General features: G+C 42.5%; 1 protein-coding gene across 1 annotated transcript in view; it reads right to left on the bottom strand.

Annotated features, from left to right (window-relative positions):
* Positions 1-250: 250 nt before the first annotated feature.
* Positions 251-17,727, bottom strand: part of fam3c (FAM3 metabolism regulating signaling molecule C) — a 45,336-nt gene continuing 27,859 nt past the window's right edge. Inside the window, exon 10 of the mRNA XM_083658303.1 lies at positions 251-2,492. Coding sequence (XP_083514429.1) covers positions 2,403-2,492 — 90 coding nt within the window. The 3' untranslated portion in view covers positions 251-2,402. The remainder of the gene's footprint in view (positions 2,493-17,727) is intronic.

Here is a 17,727-nt window from a genome sequence, read left to right as displayed (position 1 = left end):
GTGTTCAGGTTTAGGCTTTATTTTTTCTAATACTGTAAATGAAAGATGACAGATTCAGATGATATTATAAAGTAAACTTACTTTTACTTAGCTGCCTGATGAATCCTCATCATAAATCCATGCCAAATCCTCAGTCACTGAGTGCATGTTTGTAATAAATCACAGCTGACTACTCCCACTGGCAGCTTGAATGACCATTTTGCAAGTAGAAAACATTTACTTTTGCAAATGCCAGACATAAACATTGACCACATAGTTTCTATTGAAACCAGCAGTTGTCTACTTCATACAGGAATCCAGAACATAGATTATATATATATATATATATATACACACACACACACACACACACACATATACAGTATATACACACATATATATATATAAACTGAAATCACTTACTGAGATCATTGTCAATATTTCATCTCTCTGTTACTCATCAAAGAAAATACAAATAAATAAATAGAAATAGAATGAAAACATTGTGTGACATTCTCATACTTCTCCCCCTAAAACAAGGTGCAATAACTTTCAGTCCAGTAAGTATCTGCTTTATTCAACAATTGAATCATTTGTTTTCACATAGATTTCACATGACAGTCCCTTTTGATTAATCTCTATCGGTGTTTGGCAGTTGCAGTTTGTTTGGGGGGGGGAGGTATTGCTCAAAATTCTGACAGGTTTAGTTAAGGCACAGCAGTGGGCCACATTCCAACAGGAAGATGTGCTCTCTTCACTCTTGACACCACAACCTCAACTGTATAGAAGGGGTAGACGACCAGTGTCCATTCAGTATATCAGTTTGCAGTTCATGTATCCTTGTATCTGAACAGTAGCATGGCACCATTTCAGATCAGAGAGGAGAGCAGGGTGGCCGGTTTCAGAGTGGCACCCTGTCTTACTCCAATTGAAAGAGAAACAGGGATCTTCTGTTGAAGGTCATACATAGGAGAATACATGCTTAGATACTGTAAAATTACACCTCTGCCCGAGTTGTCAAGCATGAATTTCACATTGACATCTTAGCAGGTGTGTTGTGCATTGTGCTTAAAGGATGGGTAAGGCAACAGACTGCAGCACTTGAAATCATGGTTACTTTGATGGTTACATTCCAGTAAAAATAGAGGAATGGATTACATGATATTGAGTTATGTGTATATTAGTAGTTTTTTGTCAATCAACCAAACGACTATATTAGGATACCCTTACAGGTTTCATTGAAACACATCTGAACTGAACATCTCCATTTCAATTACATAAACCTTTCAAGTGCTTTGAATGTGGTTGCAACAGACCATGACATTGCCATAGCTGTTAGGTTGTACTGATTCTTCAGCCCATTCACAGGCCTTAATGGTTCTGACTGGTCTTTATACAGCATACCAGTACAAATGCCCATTACCAAACACAACAGAAGAAACTACTTACTATCAATAACAAAGCACTTTTAGTTCACAAAAACATCACTGACAATATCATTTATTTTAAGAAATTATATTAATTATTATTATTACAACGGCCATTAAAATTGGATCTTTCAAATTTGGATCCTTCTCTAAACAAATATTTACAAATTTCACAGTGAATTTGGTACATTTGGTTGCAATCAACCAAAAGTAGTGACTTCAGACCCTATAAATAATCTTTTTCTCACGTCAAACTGAACAGTAAGCAGCAATTCCTCTCATACTGCACATACTGAGTTGGATTTTAAAAGCCTTTGATCTCAATTTGGTATAGAAAAAACAAACTGTTGAAAAGGAATTACATAAAATCAAATGGGTTTTAAGGGATTGAAATTAATTACAGAAAATCATGTTGATAAAAAGTGTAAAAAAAAAGGACAATGAGATTAAGGCTAGGTATAGGCGATAGAAGTGTCGGACGGCATAAACTCCTAAATCTGGGCTATGAGAGTAATTTCCATCATCAATAGTGCAACACTATCACAGCAGTCAGGTGGCCATAGAGATGGTACGTTCACGTGATAGTTTCCCAATAATCACTGATAACATCCTTCAAGCTGCAATCATCTAGCCCCAGCCAGCATCTGTGGAACTGTGTCCAAAAGGAATGGAGAAGCGCAGGCGGCTCTGAGCAGCGCTAGCTTGACCTTATTGAAGCGCAGGCGACTCTGAGCAGCGCTAGCTTCCTTATTGATTAGGGCCTACTGGAGAAAGAGGCTGTCAGCGGTTTGTCTGTCTCTCTGATCACGTCTGAAAAGAGCTTGTTGCTGGAAGCATTTCCTGCAGAGGAATGAAAGGCTTGGGGGCTGAAGATTGGAAAACGAGGAACTTGCTCAGCCCGTGGAGGAGGTGTAACCGGTCTCACGACAGTCTCACGAGGTCAGGAGAGGGTGTGCTGGCAGAGAAGCGGGAGGTGCAGGGTGAAGAGCTCCGAGCTCAGCCCTGTCTCTGGGGTATGCAGCCTTCCATCTCTAGGACCTCGGGCCAGCCCTCATACTTGTTGGTATCTGCGCTGTTCTTTATGTGCTGGGGAGGGACAGACACACACACACACACACACACACACACACGGTTTGAGTAGCAGGCCTTATTACCATGACTAGAAATTAGTGTGCGCTTGGTGCGCTCATTTCTACGGTGGAGACTCTGGAGACAATGCTCCATGCCATGGGCACACTTTTTTGGGGATGTGACCAAACTAATGCCGAAATTAGGTACTGTACTCTGTTGGGTCCCCAGCAGCGCACCTCAAAAGTTTGAATTTGATCAGACGAATGGTTATCGAGATACGAGAAAGGGATGTTCTGATTTGCATGAAATTCAACAGTACACTTTCTTGGGTCCCCAGCAGGGCCCCCACCAAGGTTGAAGTCGATCAGACAAACAGTTCTCGAGATAAACCATTTTTTGTGTTGCCAGTAGGCGGCACTATTACTATGCACTAGGGGTGGGAATCACCAGATGCCCACGATACGATACTGAAACGATACTTGAGTCACGATACGATAGTATTGCGATACTGCGATATTTTCGATATTGCGATATATCGATATTACGATATATTGAATATTGCGATATTTCGATATATTGCGATTTCTTACTTTTTCAACTGCAAATGATGTCCCCAAAGGAAAACTTTGTCAACATCTGGTTTATATAAGAACAATTTTTCAGTCTGTACATCTGACTTCAACCATTTTATTGCAGCAACATTGTCAAGTAGACAGACCAACAACTTTCATAAAGTCATGTCATAGTTGCATGCACCTGACAAACTGAACTGTTTGTTACAGTCTACTTACAGTCCACCTTAACTGGATGTGTGTGTGGACTACTGTACTTATGTAGTTTTTGCAACTTCACTTCACTTGCACAAAACATCTTGTGCAGCCCATTCAGTAACTGGGGAATTTGTAAATTACTGTTATGACAAAACTGTTACTGTTAAAACAAAATGAAAATATGCTACCGTTTGTTTACTGCTGGCCTTGGAACTAAAGTTTATAGTAGCCCGGGGGCCTGGCATGGCCTGCAAAATTTTTTTTTTTTTTTTGCAATATCGATACTTGGCGTCCAAATATCGATACAATATCGTCAGGCAAAATATCGCGATACTGTGGTGTATCGATTTTTTCCCCCACCCCTACTATGCACGTGTCTGAATCACACAGAATTTGGCATCGCACTCCGTCGGGGTTCCGACAGGGCACTCCCCAAGCCAAGGTTGAAGTCAATCGAATGAATGGTTCTCGAGATAAACCGCTTTTTGTGTTGCCAGTAGCTGGTGCTATGCCTATGAGTGTGTCCGAAATTGGGCACCGCACTCCTTCGGGTTCCCAACAGCGCACTCCGCAAGTTTGAAGACTATCAGATGAACGGTTCTTGAGATAAACCGCTTTTTGTGTTGCCAGTAGGTGGCGCTATGACAATGCAGGTGTCCGAAATTGGGCGCCGCTCTCCTTCGGGTTTCCGGAAGCGCACTCCCAAAGTTTGAAAACGATCTCAAGATAAACCGCTTTTTGTGTTGCCAGTAGGTGGTGCGATGACTATGCATATGCCCAATATTGGGCAATGCACTCCATCAGGTTCCGATCATCGCACTCCGCAAGTTTGAAGTCAATCTGCTGAACGGTTCTTGAGACAAACCGCTTTTTGTGTTGCCAGTAGGTGGCGCTATAACTATGCACGTATCCAAAATTGGGCACCGCACTCCACAAGTTTGAAGTTGATCAGATGAACAGTTCTCAAGATAAACAGGTTTTTGTGTTGCCAGTAGGTGGCGCTGTCCAAATTCCACGAAATTCTGCACTGCATTCCGTCAGGTCCCCCTAAGCGCACTCCCCAAGTTTGGAGGCAATCGTGGTTATGACCACAGCCAGCCCAGCTGCCAAGCCCATATCCTGTCCACCAGGAAATTTACTATGCAAATAGAAGCTGAGGTAAGTGCAGTGTGATATTCTGGGAAATGAACTGATGATAAGTATATGATAGAATACATTATAGCTTGTTTTACCTGTCATTTAAAATTTACCAGTACAAAAAGATTCTTTTATAATAAAGGAACAGTTCACCAGAAAATAAAAATGAATTATGAGTCATTATGTGCTCCCCCAGGAGAAAAAAATATGAACAAGTACTGCACACAATGTAGCTCCATTTAGGTTAATTTAATCACCAATGTTTGGACAGGCAAGCTATCTTCATCACCCATAACTCTAAACTCCCTTCTTAACAACTTTAGTAAACAGGAGCTGGCTGTAACATTTGCATTGAGGCCAGAAAAGGACTGTAAAACGTATCTAAAGCGGTTGTGAAGCAGGACCCAAGTGTTCTGTAGCTAAACGAGTACACTGTGGATCAGTGTTGGGGGTAACGCATTACAAAAGTAACATATTACATGTAATACATTACTTTTAGTAACTCGGTAATATAACATATCCAATAGGATTTCAGTAATATTATACGAGTTACTTTATCAAGTAATAGAAGTTACAAATGTAGTTTTTTTTTTAATCAAAGCACATATTTAAAAGAGATACAAAAGATACAATCATGTCCTAATCAAATTGTGTGTTTTATGCAAATAACCACTATAGATGACAATAACAAAAGAAAAGGATAACACTTCGAATGCTGCTGTTATTTTGGTGAAAGTAATGCAAAAGTAGTGAACGTGATCTCAGATTATGACAGATTATTTTGCTCCATAGTCATCAAAGTAAATATTCTGCCTATTTTCGGAAGCCACATACGGTATCTTCTGAATATTCTGATACTAAAATGCAATTTTTCAGACAGACAGATCAGGAGAAAATTAACTTTGTTCAAGACCTGTGTCTGTCTCAGCAACACACTTGCGAGATTTGGCAACAAGAGCGAACGTTAGCAGGGATCGATTAGCTAAAGCTACATGTGAAGTTTTGTTGATGTAGTAGCTAAATCTGTGGTTGGAAAAATATTTTTTTTAATCGAATATCTTAGTTACTGCTATATTAAGCTAACAAGGGGCAGCTTTGTGTTTATATGTGTGGTTTGTGTGGAGTTTGTGAACTCACGATCTATTCACCTTATGCAGGAGAGACCGTCTGGCTTGAGAGACTAACAGGAAGTGTAAATACAATCTGACGTTCCGATTGTATTTACACTTCCTGTGACTCATAAACCTAGTCTGACTCATAATGTTAGTCAAACTAGGTTTGACCAGGCGAGTCAGACTAGTTTGAGCAGGTAAAACAGCCGGCCTTTTGAACAGGAAGTCGTGATACAAGGGGTCAAGTGGGCGGGGCTGCATAAGGTGAATAGTTCCAAGATAGCTTGCTAGGACAGCACTAACCCCGTGTCACCAGGCTCAGTCCTTACAAGACTTCAGGGGAGAGGTGACCACGTGACCTTTAGGAGACTTGCTAGTAGGGATGGAGATCGTTAATTTTTATTGATATTGATACCATTTTCGAGTCTGCTTATCGATCCGGGTCCTTATCGATACCACTATCGATACTTTTCTATTATTTGGTTGAAAGACGAGACCACAATAAATTCTTAAAAGAACTGGTGCTTTTATTGCTTAACTGTGAGTCTGTGACTGTTTGATTTCTGAACAGAATGATTAGCCGTGCCTTCAATAAACACTGCTGATGCTGGGCATTTATTTGAAAAGACAAATAGCTTCAAAATATAGTAGAGTGGAGCACACCCAAAAAGTGCAGACTAACGAAAATTCAAAGTAACATAAAGAAAGGAAGTCGCACACTCAAAAATCTCCTCTGCTGTGTTTAATAAGTTACACCAACAAGTGCCTTCGTCAGGGTGCAGTACAACATCAGGAGGTGTGACCCTTTTTATAGGGCACACCTTCTCAAATCAGTTGCAGGTGAGACAATTACAAGGGTTTAAGACATATACAGATTCAATTGGGTACAGATTTCCATTTTCAACAAATACACAATCCAATAATCTGTTTAGGAAAAACATTTCACAATTTAGGTAAATAAACGTTAAACAATTGAATATGGTACCAAATAGGGCTGTGAATCTTCACTGGCCTCACGATTCGATTCGATTACGATTCAGAGGGCTACGATTCGATTCGATAACGATTATCGATGCATCTCGATGCATCTTAAATCGATGCATCACTTTTTTTCCCGAATACATGATTTTCTTTTCTCACTTTCGTTTTTCTCACTGTGTGGCTACTTTTAAAATAAAAGTGCATTTAGAATTGCATTGTATTATGATCCATAATTAAAATAAACAACTGCATGTACTTCCATTATATTTTATTTGATTATATATATATATATATATATATATTTTTTTTTTTATAATCGATTTTTGACATTTGTGAATCGATGCAGAATCGTGCAGGTCCGCATCGCGATGCATCTTATAATCGATTATTTTTGACACCCTTGGACCAAACTAGGTACCTATTTAGGCAACAAGGTTGGCCTAGTTGTCTCAATTTACACAGCAATACAGTAATTATTCAAAGAAACGGCCTTAGGTCATAATCCATATTTAAACAATTAGGAGAAAGTGTATTTAGTTCATACATCCAGTATGCTTCTCTTTGCAACAGACTGCGTTCCAGATCTCCTCTCCTAGACAAAAATACCTTTTCAATTCCTGTATAACGAAGTGATGAAATAGAGTGATTAGCTTCCATGAAATGGACTGCAATGGGAGAGGTTTCATCTTTATGTCTAATGGCGCTGCGATGTTATGCAATTCTTTGCTTAAGTTGACGTTTTGTTTGACCAACATACCCTTTACCACAGGAGCAAACCAATAAATATATCACTCCCTTTGGAGTACATGAAATAACTCCTCTCACAGGTATCATCTTACCTGAATGTGGGTGTCGAAAGAATTGGCATTTCTTAGTGCTATTGCACTGTGCGCATGCACCACATTTGTAATTACCATTAGGAATAGGAGTTAAGAGCGTTTGAGAGGACATAGGAGTAGGAGGAAGATCTGAGGGAGTACACATATCACTTAAGTTAGGGCCCCGTTTAAAAACCACCAGAGGGGGCTCTTTATATAAGTGTTCAATATGTTTATCTGAATTCCAGATGTGCCAGTGTTTCAAAATAACTCATTTAAAAATTGTTCAGCACACTTGGTGTACTTAGTGCTGAAAACAATTACATTGGACTTCTTTTTTGGACTAGGTTTAAAAAAAACTCATCTTATTTTTTTGAGAGATTTTTAATTTAGCCTCTTCAAGAGTCTTTTTTTTATAGCCTCTTGTTTCAAATTGTGTCAACATTTTGGACACATTATGCTCAAAGTCCGTGTCTTTGGTGCAGATGCGTTTCACGCAACATAATTGGCTTTATGGCAAACTCTTTTTCAAGGGGAGAGGATGGTGGCTGTCAGCCCTCAGTAATGTATTGCTTACTGAGGGCTTTGTGAGCAATACAACAAGCTTTGTTGGCTTTGTGTACAGATCCGTATACAGTTTGTTACCTTCCTTTATGATCCATAGATCAAGAAAATTAATTTGATCAACATCAAGATTCAAGATTCAAGATTCAAGATTTTTATTGTCACTCCATGGTACAAGTACCACGTGTGAAATTCTTGTGCAGTGGACTCCGTTTACGACATAGTACAAATAGGCAACAGCAATAAGTAATAGGCAATAAGAAATAGGCATCAATAAGCAATAAGACAGCAATAAGGCAATAAGAAATAGGCATCTTATAAGCAATAAGACAAGTCGGTGGCTTATACGACAGTGGCATATTCATTGCACATAGGTGCACATGTCATGTGCATACGTTAGACGTGTTCAGACATTCCAAATTCGACGTTTTATACATACATGTGCAAATAGCATGTACCTTATTAAACATACACTTAAATTTACAATTAAACGTTAGGCACCTTATTAAACATACACTTAAATTTACAATTAAACGTTAGGCATCCGTAATAGTAGCAGCTGCAGTACGGTACTGCGGTACGACTACTGCACTATTTGTGCATATTTAGGAGTCTCGTGGCCTGCGGGAAGAAACTGTTCCTCAAGCGATTTGTGCGTGTTTTTGGAACCCTGTATCTCCTCCCTGAGGGTAGCCGGGAGAACAGGCTGTTGTGGGGATGGTTTGTGTCTTTGATGATCTTCAGGGACCTCCTGAGGCACCGCTGGTTATACAGTTCGTGCAGTTCTGGCAACTCGTCTCCTGTTACGTGCTGGGCCGCGCGCCTCACCCTCCGTAGCGCCCTGCGGTCCATGGTGGTACAGTTCCCGTACCAGGCGGTGAAGCAGCCAGTCAGCAGGCTTTCAATGGTGCCTCTGTAGAAGTCCCTGAGGATTTCTTTCCTTAGCCCAAACTTCTTCAGGCGCCTGAGTCCGTGTATTCGCTGTTGGGCCTTTTTGACAACAGTGGCGGTGTGGCCGGCCCAGGTCAGGTCCTGGTGGATGTTGACTCCCAGGTACTTGAAGCTGTCCACCCTTTCCACCACTGTGCCGTTGATGGTGATTGGGGGGTGTGTGCCCCCCCCTCTCCTGTAGTCCACAATGATCTCCTTGGTCTTGGAGACGTTCAGAGAGAGGTGGTTGTCCTGGCACCATTGTTCCAGGACCCTCACCTCCTCTCTGTAGGCCGTCTCGTCGCCCCCCGAGATCAGCCCCACGACTGCTGTGTCGTCTGCAAACTTCACGATGGTGTTTGAAGTTTGAGTCGCCACGCAGTCGTGGGTGTAGAGGTCGTACCAGAAGGGGCTGGAGACGCACCCCTGGGGTGCTCCTATGCTGATGGTCAGCGGGGAGGAGGTGAGGTTGCCCACCCTCACCACCTGGCGGCGGTCTGTCAGGAAGTCCAGGATCCAGTCGCACATCGCTGTGTTTAGTCCCAGGTCCCTGAGTTTGCTTACCAGCCTGGAGGGTACTATGGTGTTGAATGCTGAGCTGTAGTCCACGAACAGCATTCTCACATAGGTGTCCTTCCCCTCCAGGTGGGACAGGGCGGTGTGGAGCACGTGTGCCACTGCATCCGCTGTGCTCCTGTTGGGGCGGTATGCAAACTGCAGCGGGTCGTGGTCCGGGGGGAGTGTGGGACGGATCTTTGATATGACCAGCTTTTCAAGGCACTTGCTGGCTATTGGTGTGAGGGCTATAGGGCGCCAGTCATTGAGGCTGGTCACTTTTTTCTGTTTGGGAATGGGGATGATTGTTGCTGCCTTGAAGCAGGAGGGAACTCGTCGGAGGGAGAGGGACTGGTTGAAGATGTCTGTGTACACGGCTGCCAGCTGGTGGGCGCAGGCCTTGAGGACCCGCCCAGGGATGCCGTCCGGGCCGGCCGCCTTGCGTGGGTTGATACGCAGGAACGACCGGCACGACTCAAACTGCATAGTGAACTTAAAGCAGCTACGAGCAAGATTTTCGATTGTTATTAAACAGTATAATTACAATATTGATGCATCACATCTTACCTATAATAGTAGCTGAGACCAAAGCCGGATAAACCCGGAAGTGAAACGAAACGGTTTACGGCAGCTGCCTACCTTCCGCCGTTTCGCTCTGCCTAGCAACAGACCATAAACAAAGCCATGCAGGGGCTTGCTACTCTCGCGAACATCTCTCATTATATTCTAACAGTTTTTTTTTAAGCAATTTTGTTATTTTGTGGTTATGGCCGAAGTTGCTGCCGCAAACCGTTTCATTTCACTTCCTGATCTGCCCCGGCCGCAGACAGACTAACATCAAACCACACTCGCCGATTCACTCGGGGTTCAAGCGAGACTACTCTGCGTTGGTCTCGTCTACTATTAGAGGTAAGATGTGATGCATCGATATTAAATTTAGACTGTTTAATAACAATCGAAAAAGGTGAGGAGATAATTAATTTAGCAGGATGTGAAATTCATTCAGTTGTTCAGCCCTTCCTCCTATATCGAATATACTCGATGTATCGCGGCTTGTGCCACGTGAGATGTAGAAATGACTATATCGCGAACATTCGAGTATAATTGTCACGCATTGTTTATAACTTAAAGGAGAATTTCGGTTTTTTACAGCACGGTCCTCATTTCCAGCTTAAAATATTATGTTTTACTCACCCAAATACCTTTGGTTTCATTCGGATCCCCACAGAAGATCTGTCGCACTGAGTATACTCCTCAAACAGCCTATAATTGGAGCATACGGGGCAAGCTCCATGCGCTCTGTATATAACACTTTTTCAGTCACGCCGCACTCCATATCCTTATTATATGATACATAAATACACGTGAGGCTGTTTGTACGCCTCCGGGCTGTTCAGGTCTCCTCATACGGGGTCTGTGAATCCGAATCTCGTTCGTCCCGTTCAAGTCTCGTGAGAGTTTCCACACCGGCTGCTCTGAAGTTACAGGAGATATTCCCCTCGTGATTATTGTCTTGTTCACAACAACTTGAAGATTTTGTGAAACGATGGCCGCCCTTATCGATTTGAGCCAGAGTATATGCTTGCAGAGTTGGCCGAAATTGAAGAGCGGACGAAGAGAGAGAGGGACAGCAGGACGAACAAGCCGCTGCACGGCCAAGAATAAATGGTGATTGGTGGTGTTCATGTGGACGCTGTAACTCTCACGGTTCACAGACCCCGTATGAGACCTGAACAGCCCGGAGGCGTACAAACAGCCTCACGTGTATTTATGTATCATATAGTGAGGATATGGAGCGCGGCGTGACTGAAAAAGTGTTATATACAGAGCGCATCATGGAGCTTGCCCCGTATGCTCCAATTATAGGCTGTTTGAGGAGTGTACTCAGTGTGACAGATCTTCTGTGGGGATCCGAATGAAACCAAAGGTATTTGGGTGAGTAAAACATAATATTTTAAGCTGGAAATGAGGACCGTGGTGTAAAAAACCGAAATTCTCCTTTAAGCCACCGGCATGACTCGCTTCACTTTTCCTCTTGTCAGCTCTCCCTCTCAAGGGAGAGCTCTGTCACACTCAGGAAGGGAGGGGGAATCACATGGATACGTCAAACACGTCAAACCGCGTCAGACACACCCGTCCTTAACCTATGTGCGATTCGAAATCACGCTTCCCCACCAACCAACCCAAGCAGGCGCAGCTGGCGAAACATGGCCGCTTCCAGTGTGGCTGTTGACAGTTTCAAATTATAACAAAACAACCACTATTGCGATTTGCAATAATAATAATAATAATAATGCATTTTATTTAAAAGCGCCTTTCAGGTCACTCAAGGACACTTTACAGGGTTAAAATCAGATGCAGAGCAACAGGTATAAGCAAACAGTATAAAATATAAAAGAGTGGACGGGAAATAAGATAGAACAAAAACAAAGAAACTAAACAGTAAACAACAGAAATTACAGGGAATATGCTAACTTGAATAGATGGGTTTTGAGGCTGGATTTGAACAGGGGGAGGGTGTCAATATTGTCAGGAGGGAGTGAGTTCCAGAGTTTGGGAGCAGAGCGGCTGAAAGCTCTGCTCCCCATGGTGGTGAGCCGGGCAGAAGGGTCAGAGAGATGGATGGAGGAGGAGGATCTGAGGGAGCGGGTAGAGGTGGCAGTGTGGAGGAGGTCAGACAGATAAGGAGGGGCGAGGTTGTGGATGGCTTTGAATGTGTGCAGGAGGATTTTGAAGTCAATGCGGAATTTAACTGGGAGCCAATGAAGTTGCTGTAGGACAGGGGTAATGTGATGGAAGGAGGGGTTTTTGGAGATGATGCGGGCGGCTGAGTTCTGGACCAGTTGGAGCTTATGGAGGGATTTCTGAGGGAGACCAGAGGAGGGAGTTACAGTAATCGATGCGGGAAGTGACAAGGCTGTGCACAAGAATAGCGGTGGTGTGGGGGGTGAGGGAAGGGCGGAGACGATTGATGTTGCGTAGGTGGAAATAAGCAGACCGGGTGATATTATTGATGTGAGATTTGAAGGAGAGTGAGCTGTCGAGGATGACACCCAGACTCTTGACCTGAGGGGAGGGGGAAACTAAGGAACTGTCAATTGTGAGGGAAAAACTGTCAGCTTTGGAAAGTGTGGATTTGGTACCGATTAAGAGGATTTCAGTTTTATCACTGTTTAATTTGAGGAAGTTTGAGGTGAACCAGGATTTTATTTCAGAGAGGCAATTGGTGAGGGAGGAGGGAGGGAGGGTGGAATTTGGTTTAGTGGAAAGGTAGAGCTGGGTGTCATCCGCGAAGCAGTGGAAAAGGATGTTAAATTTACGGAAGATAAAGCCAAGGGGGTGGAGGTAGGTGATGAAGAGAAAGGGCCCCAGGACAAAGCCCTGGGGCACACCAGAGGAGACGGGGGAAGGTTGGGATCTGAATGATTTGAGTTGGATGAACTGAGTGCGGCCTGAGAGATAGGGGAGTGCCAGTGATGCCGATGGAGGATAATCTATTGAGGAGGATGGTGTGGGAAATTGTGTCAAAGGCCGCACTCAGGTCAAGGAGGATGAGGATGGAGAGTAAACCAGAATCAGCTGCAATGAGGAGGTCGTTAGTGATTTTTAGGAGGGCCGTTTCTGTGCTATGGCGGGGGCGGAAACCAGATTGAAATTCTTCATAGAGGCTATTGTGTGATAAGTGGGAGTGGAGTTGAGAGGCGACAATTTTTTCTAGGATACATGTCCCGCAAGGTTTCTGAGATTAGGGGAAAGTCTGAGCTGGCGTTACGCTAAACCAAACGTGGGGAGGAGGCAGCGGATTTGTTTGGCGTTAACGTTAGCTGTTGTGGTCGGAGCTAACGTTAGCTAGCTGGTTAGGCTACCTAGTTGCAGGCAGCGTTCCACAAGCTTGTTGTGACCAAAATCCCCGCATTTAAAGCACTTCGTATACTCCCAGAGCTGGCGTAAACCACAGAGAACCTCATGCATTAATCAAAATGAAACGTCCAGGGTTTGTGTCTCCAAAAGCAACTAACGCTAACGTTACATGCAAGCTAACGTAGCTAGCTGCGGGGCAGTCATGATCTATAAGGAAAACGAATGCGCACTACATAAAAGCCTACATAAAAGTCAACATCACATACGTGTATTTTCTTTAATCTAGACTAGAGGCATCATTTTTCAGTCAAAACTGAAACGACACAGATATGATGGCGTATAGTCAGGCTTTCCATGCCTCACTATAGAACTGGCCCCAATGCAAAATTCAGCTTATATGTTGCCGTCATGCCAATAAGAGTCTAAATTTAATTGTTTATGTTTTATCTGCAGACTAAGCAGCTAGGCTTTCGGTTCTATAAAATTATTTTTTGTATTGACTATTGAGTGATACACTTTACTAAAACAATCATATTATATCAGAAGTGTTGTTTGTGTTCACAGTTATGTCAGATTTGCTTAGGTCAGAGCTATGGAATATTAAATCATCCATCTTTGCTCACTACATCTGCCCTTTCTTTCTTCTTTTTTACCCCAAGTGTGCATAAAATACAGGTTAAGAACTTATGAAAAGTCATGGAAATCCATTGGTCAAAATGTGTATGAACCCTGAAGGGTTAAATTGAGCATTTATGAGAGATTTCAAAAATATCGAGATATATATCGTGTATCGCGATATAGCCGAAAAACATTGCGATATTCTTTAGAGGCCATATCGCCCAGCCCTACTTCCTCCCCAAACATCATCAATGTAGCGTTTCCACAACAAAACATTTGAGAAGAGGGGATGAGCACTCAGGCCCGGTGCTTCTTCAAATTCTCCCACATACAAATTAGCAAAGTTAGGAGCCATGGAGAGCCCATAGCAGTACCTTTAATTTGTAGGAAAAAATCATCTTCAAATCTAAAATAATTATGAGAAAGTACCAGCTTGGCCAGTCGAGTGCGTCTAGTCCCCCCCTGTGAGAAATATTAGAGTATAGACTTTCCACGTCAAAAGAAAAAGATAAATAGCAAAATAATATCAGCACAGCAGCAGCAAGCAACACTTTTTTCCAACAATAAATTAAATACATAATATATTGTTGACATACATAGCCTTTAACTCATTCACCGCCAAAGACGTCTTTGACGTGTTATCAGGAATAGCCCTCCCCGCCAATGACGTGTTTGACGTGTTTTTGTTTTTATTAGTGCAGCGCGTAGTTCAAAGACTTCCCCAGCCTGTGACATGGTATCAGGTCCCTGCCCTCAAAGAAAAAGCCGACAACACGTGAACAAACACATACCGCAGCTGTTGTTTGAAATGAGCAGGAGGAAAAACAGAGAAACGCGCTTCCTTGTGCAGAGAGGAGAAACGCCATTGAAACGCCCCTCGGCGCGCTGCGCTGGTTGCCTTGCTGCAGGGCGAACCTGGATTGAGTTGTTCGCGGTAGTCAAACCCGTGACGAACATGATCGATCCGGTTCCAGCGCCTGGTCCCAAAGCCAAGCCGGACCCGTTCCTGTGTCGCAGCATTCGTCCCAGCCCGAACGAGAGGAGGAAAACGATGCAGAGGCAGAGGAGGCTAGACGCTGATCTCAGACCAGTTTGGTGTTCCCCTCCTATGCTAATTTGCGGGGCGATCAATAGTGTTCCCTTGGAAGGAGGTGCGATCCAGCAGCAGCTGTGGACAGAACTCTCTCTCTCTGTGTGTGTGTGTGTGTGTGTGTGTGTGTGTGTCTGTGTGTCTGTGTGTCTGTCTGTCTGTCTGTCTGTCTGTGTGTCTGTCTGCACACTCACTCACACTGAGTAAACTGTATTGTTGAATGTAAAAAAAGCACTTCATGTATATATATATATATATATATATGTCATTTGTGTCATAACAAATAATATTTACATGTCTGATGTCAATACAGTTCAAAATAAAAGAATTGAGAGCGAGTTCTGCCTGAGATTGTGTCTTTTACAAAAATGGCCTTTTCTGCTGTTTCTCTTCTCAGAGAGACCTTTTTGGTGAAAACAGGGTGTATATAAATGGCTATAAGTAGAGTACAGAACATGCAAAAAGCTCACTTTTTTTTTCCTGGTGAACCCAGAGACGTATATCTTCATTTTGAGGTATTGCAAATCACTTTGGTGCTAATAGATAATTTACTGTGGGTCTTGAAATATGACCAACAATTATGAAAATCTTTGGCCTGTGCTAAATATTGGCAGTCCTAAACTGGCCATGAATGAGTTAATGGTTGTATTTTAATTTAAATGTTTGCTTTGATTACAAACAAATCTTGGCATTAGTAGTTTAGTTTTAATTATGCATTACAACAAGCTGTTAGGAAGTTAAACAGGTCATAATTCCCTCTATAATATCAATTTGATATTGCTGTGAAAACACACATTTATCATGCATTGCAAACTGGATGTTTCGCACAAAACTAAAGTTTGCATGATAACAGTTATTTGAACGCATCTAACTTTATTTACCTTCGTGAATGCAATTTTTTTATTCAATAGACATTGAACCCATCATGCATACATGTTGATGCTGAGGATGTCCTTATATATGGTCACCGTCATGTCTCAGATCGAGAGCAGGATGCACAACGACACAACAAGCAATTTAGCGTTACATCACTAAGATCGCATTGGATTAATATCAATTGGGTTATTATTGTCGGTGGCCCGTATGCATGTAAAAATCGGGAGACTCCCGCCTAAATCGGGAGTGTTGGCAGGTATGGTATCAAGCCCCAACCCTACTTGCTAGTACCATTTCTTACAATTGGCGGAGCCTGGGGTAACCTATCTCTATTATAGACCATCCCTGGCTGCGCTCGCATCACCCCCAACCTCTTGTAAACAAGGTGCAAGGTGTGCTGTGCTTGTGTTCATGCTTTGAAAAACATGGAACTGTCAGAGGTCATCAGGTTAACACAGGCCGTTAACACAGGCTCCTTACTGCTATCATTCAGTAGAAACTGTCCAAGAGATCATGTGAGTGATAGGCATGGGTCGATTTCCGGTTTTGCCAGTCTGGTCCGGTGTAGGAGCTTAAACCGGACCATGTAAAGCTGTAGCTTAAACAGACAATGTATTTCTCTAAAATCTTACTGTCCCATTCCTACCTAACACTGGCCTAACACACAGACACGGGTAACTCAGATAGACAGAGCGAGGCTACAGTGACATTACACAGCGAGAAGCTGTTAGCTACTCAGTGGTCCCACATGCTGTTTTGTTATGATAACGTGGGTTAGGGTTAGTGTTAGTTTCACCATGCGTTTCACCATGCGATCATAACGTTTGTGTGTAAGTGAAACGCATGTGTGTCTGACTCCTGTCAGCTGAGCTGTAGCGACCTGCATGCTCCACATCTAACGTTATGTAATTAAACTAGATTTGTCAATGATAACGTGTTCTAAACGCAACGTTTCACCGTGCGTGATTCATCACCGCAAATCATAATGTTTGTGTGTTCATGAAAACTGCATGCTCCACATCTAATGTTATAACGAGAGGGGGGAGATGTGCACAGCGCACTGAGTGAGTTGTTTTGAAGTGAAGAATATAAACAGACACTAGTCACCACTCACCTAAGATGGGTGCCCAAAACAGTAGAAAATGAGTCTTTAAAATCCATGGTAAATCCATATGATCCCCAGGTTGAATGTATTTCTTTAAAGTTGCTATGCCTGAGCTGTAGCCTACACAACAAACTGAGAAAGGCGGTTCAAGCTTTGATTTCAGACCCCCTACAGACTGAACGTGATCAACTCGCATGTACTCCCACTTGCCCTGTCAAGCCCTGCCCCGCTGCTGCAGCTTGGTTGGCTGCCTTGCTGTATTTCCGTCTTCAATTGGTCTATTTCAGAGGTTCTCAAATGTTTTTCAGCCAAGGACCCCTTACAAGATAGAAAATATACCGGGGACCCCCTCATTCTGATTTGTGATTTTGGGCTAAGCTTAATTGTTTCCACGGTAACGTGCTTGACTTTTATTTTGATAGGTTTGTTATCAGAATGTAATCCATGAACCATTTTAGATTTAAAGCATAAACTATTTTCGTTGAACTATGAAGATTTTGCAAAAAAAAATATATATATATTTTTTTTTTTATTACATTTACATTATGTCATTTAGCAGACACTTTTGTTTTGTCCAAAGCGACTTACAATATCACAATTTGTCAACAGTACAGAAAACCACTATGCAGCACAATCAATGACAGCCAAGATATTTTGATAAACTAGCACCATGTAGGAAGTAGTTTGAGAAGGAATAATTAACATGTAGCATTTTATTTTTTAATTAAAAAAAAGAAAAAAAAAAAGAATTTAATTTGAAAACTTTTCGCGGACCCCCATTTGAGAACCACTGGTCTATTTAGATTTTGGTCCCTCCTCTCGTCTTGTCGTTG

The sequence above is a fragment of the Poromitra crassiceps genome (genome assembly GCF_964638095.1).
Source record: "Poromitra crassiceps genome assembly, chromosome: 2".
Classification (NCBI taxonomy): domain Eukaryota; kingdom Metazoa; phylum Chordata; class Actinopteri; order Beryciformes; family Melamphaidae; genus Poromitra; species Poromitra crassiceps.
Note: the sequence above shows the minus strand (reverse complement) of the source record. Positions and strands in the feature narration are given on the sequence as shown.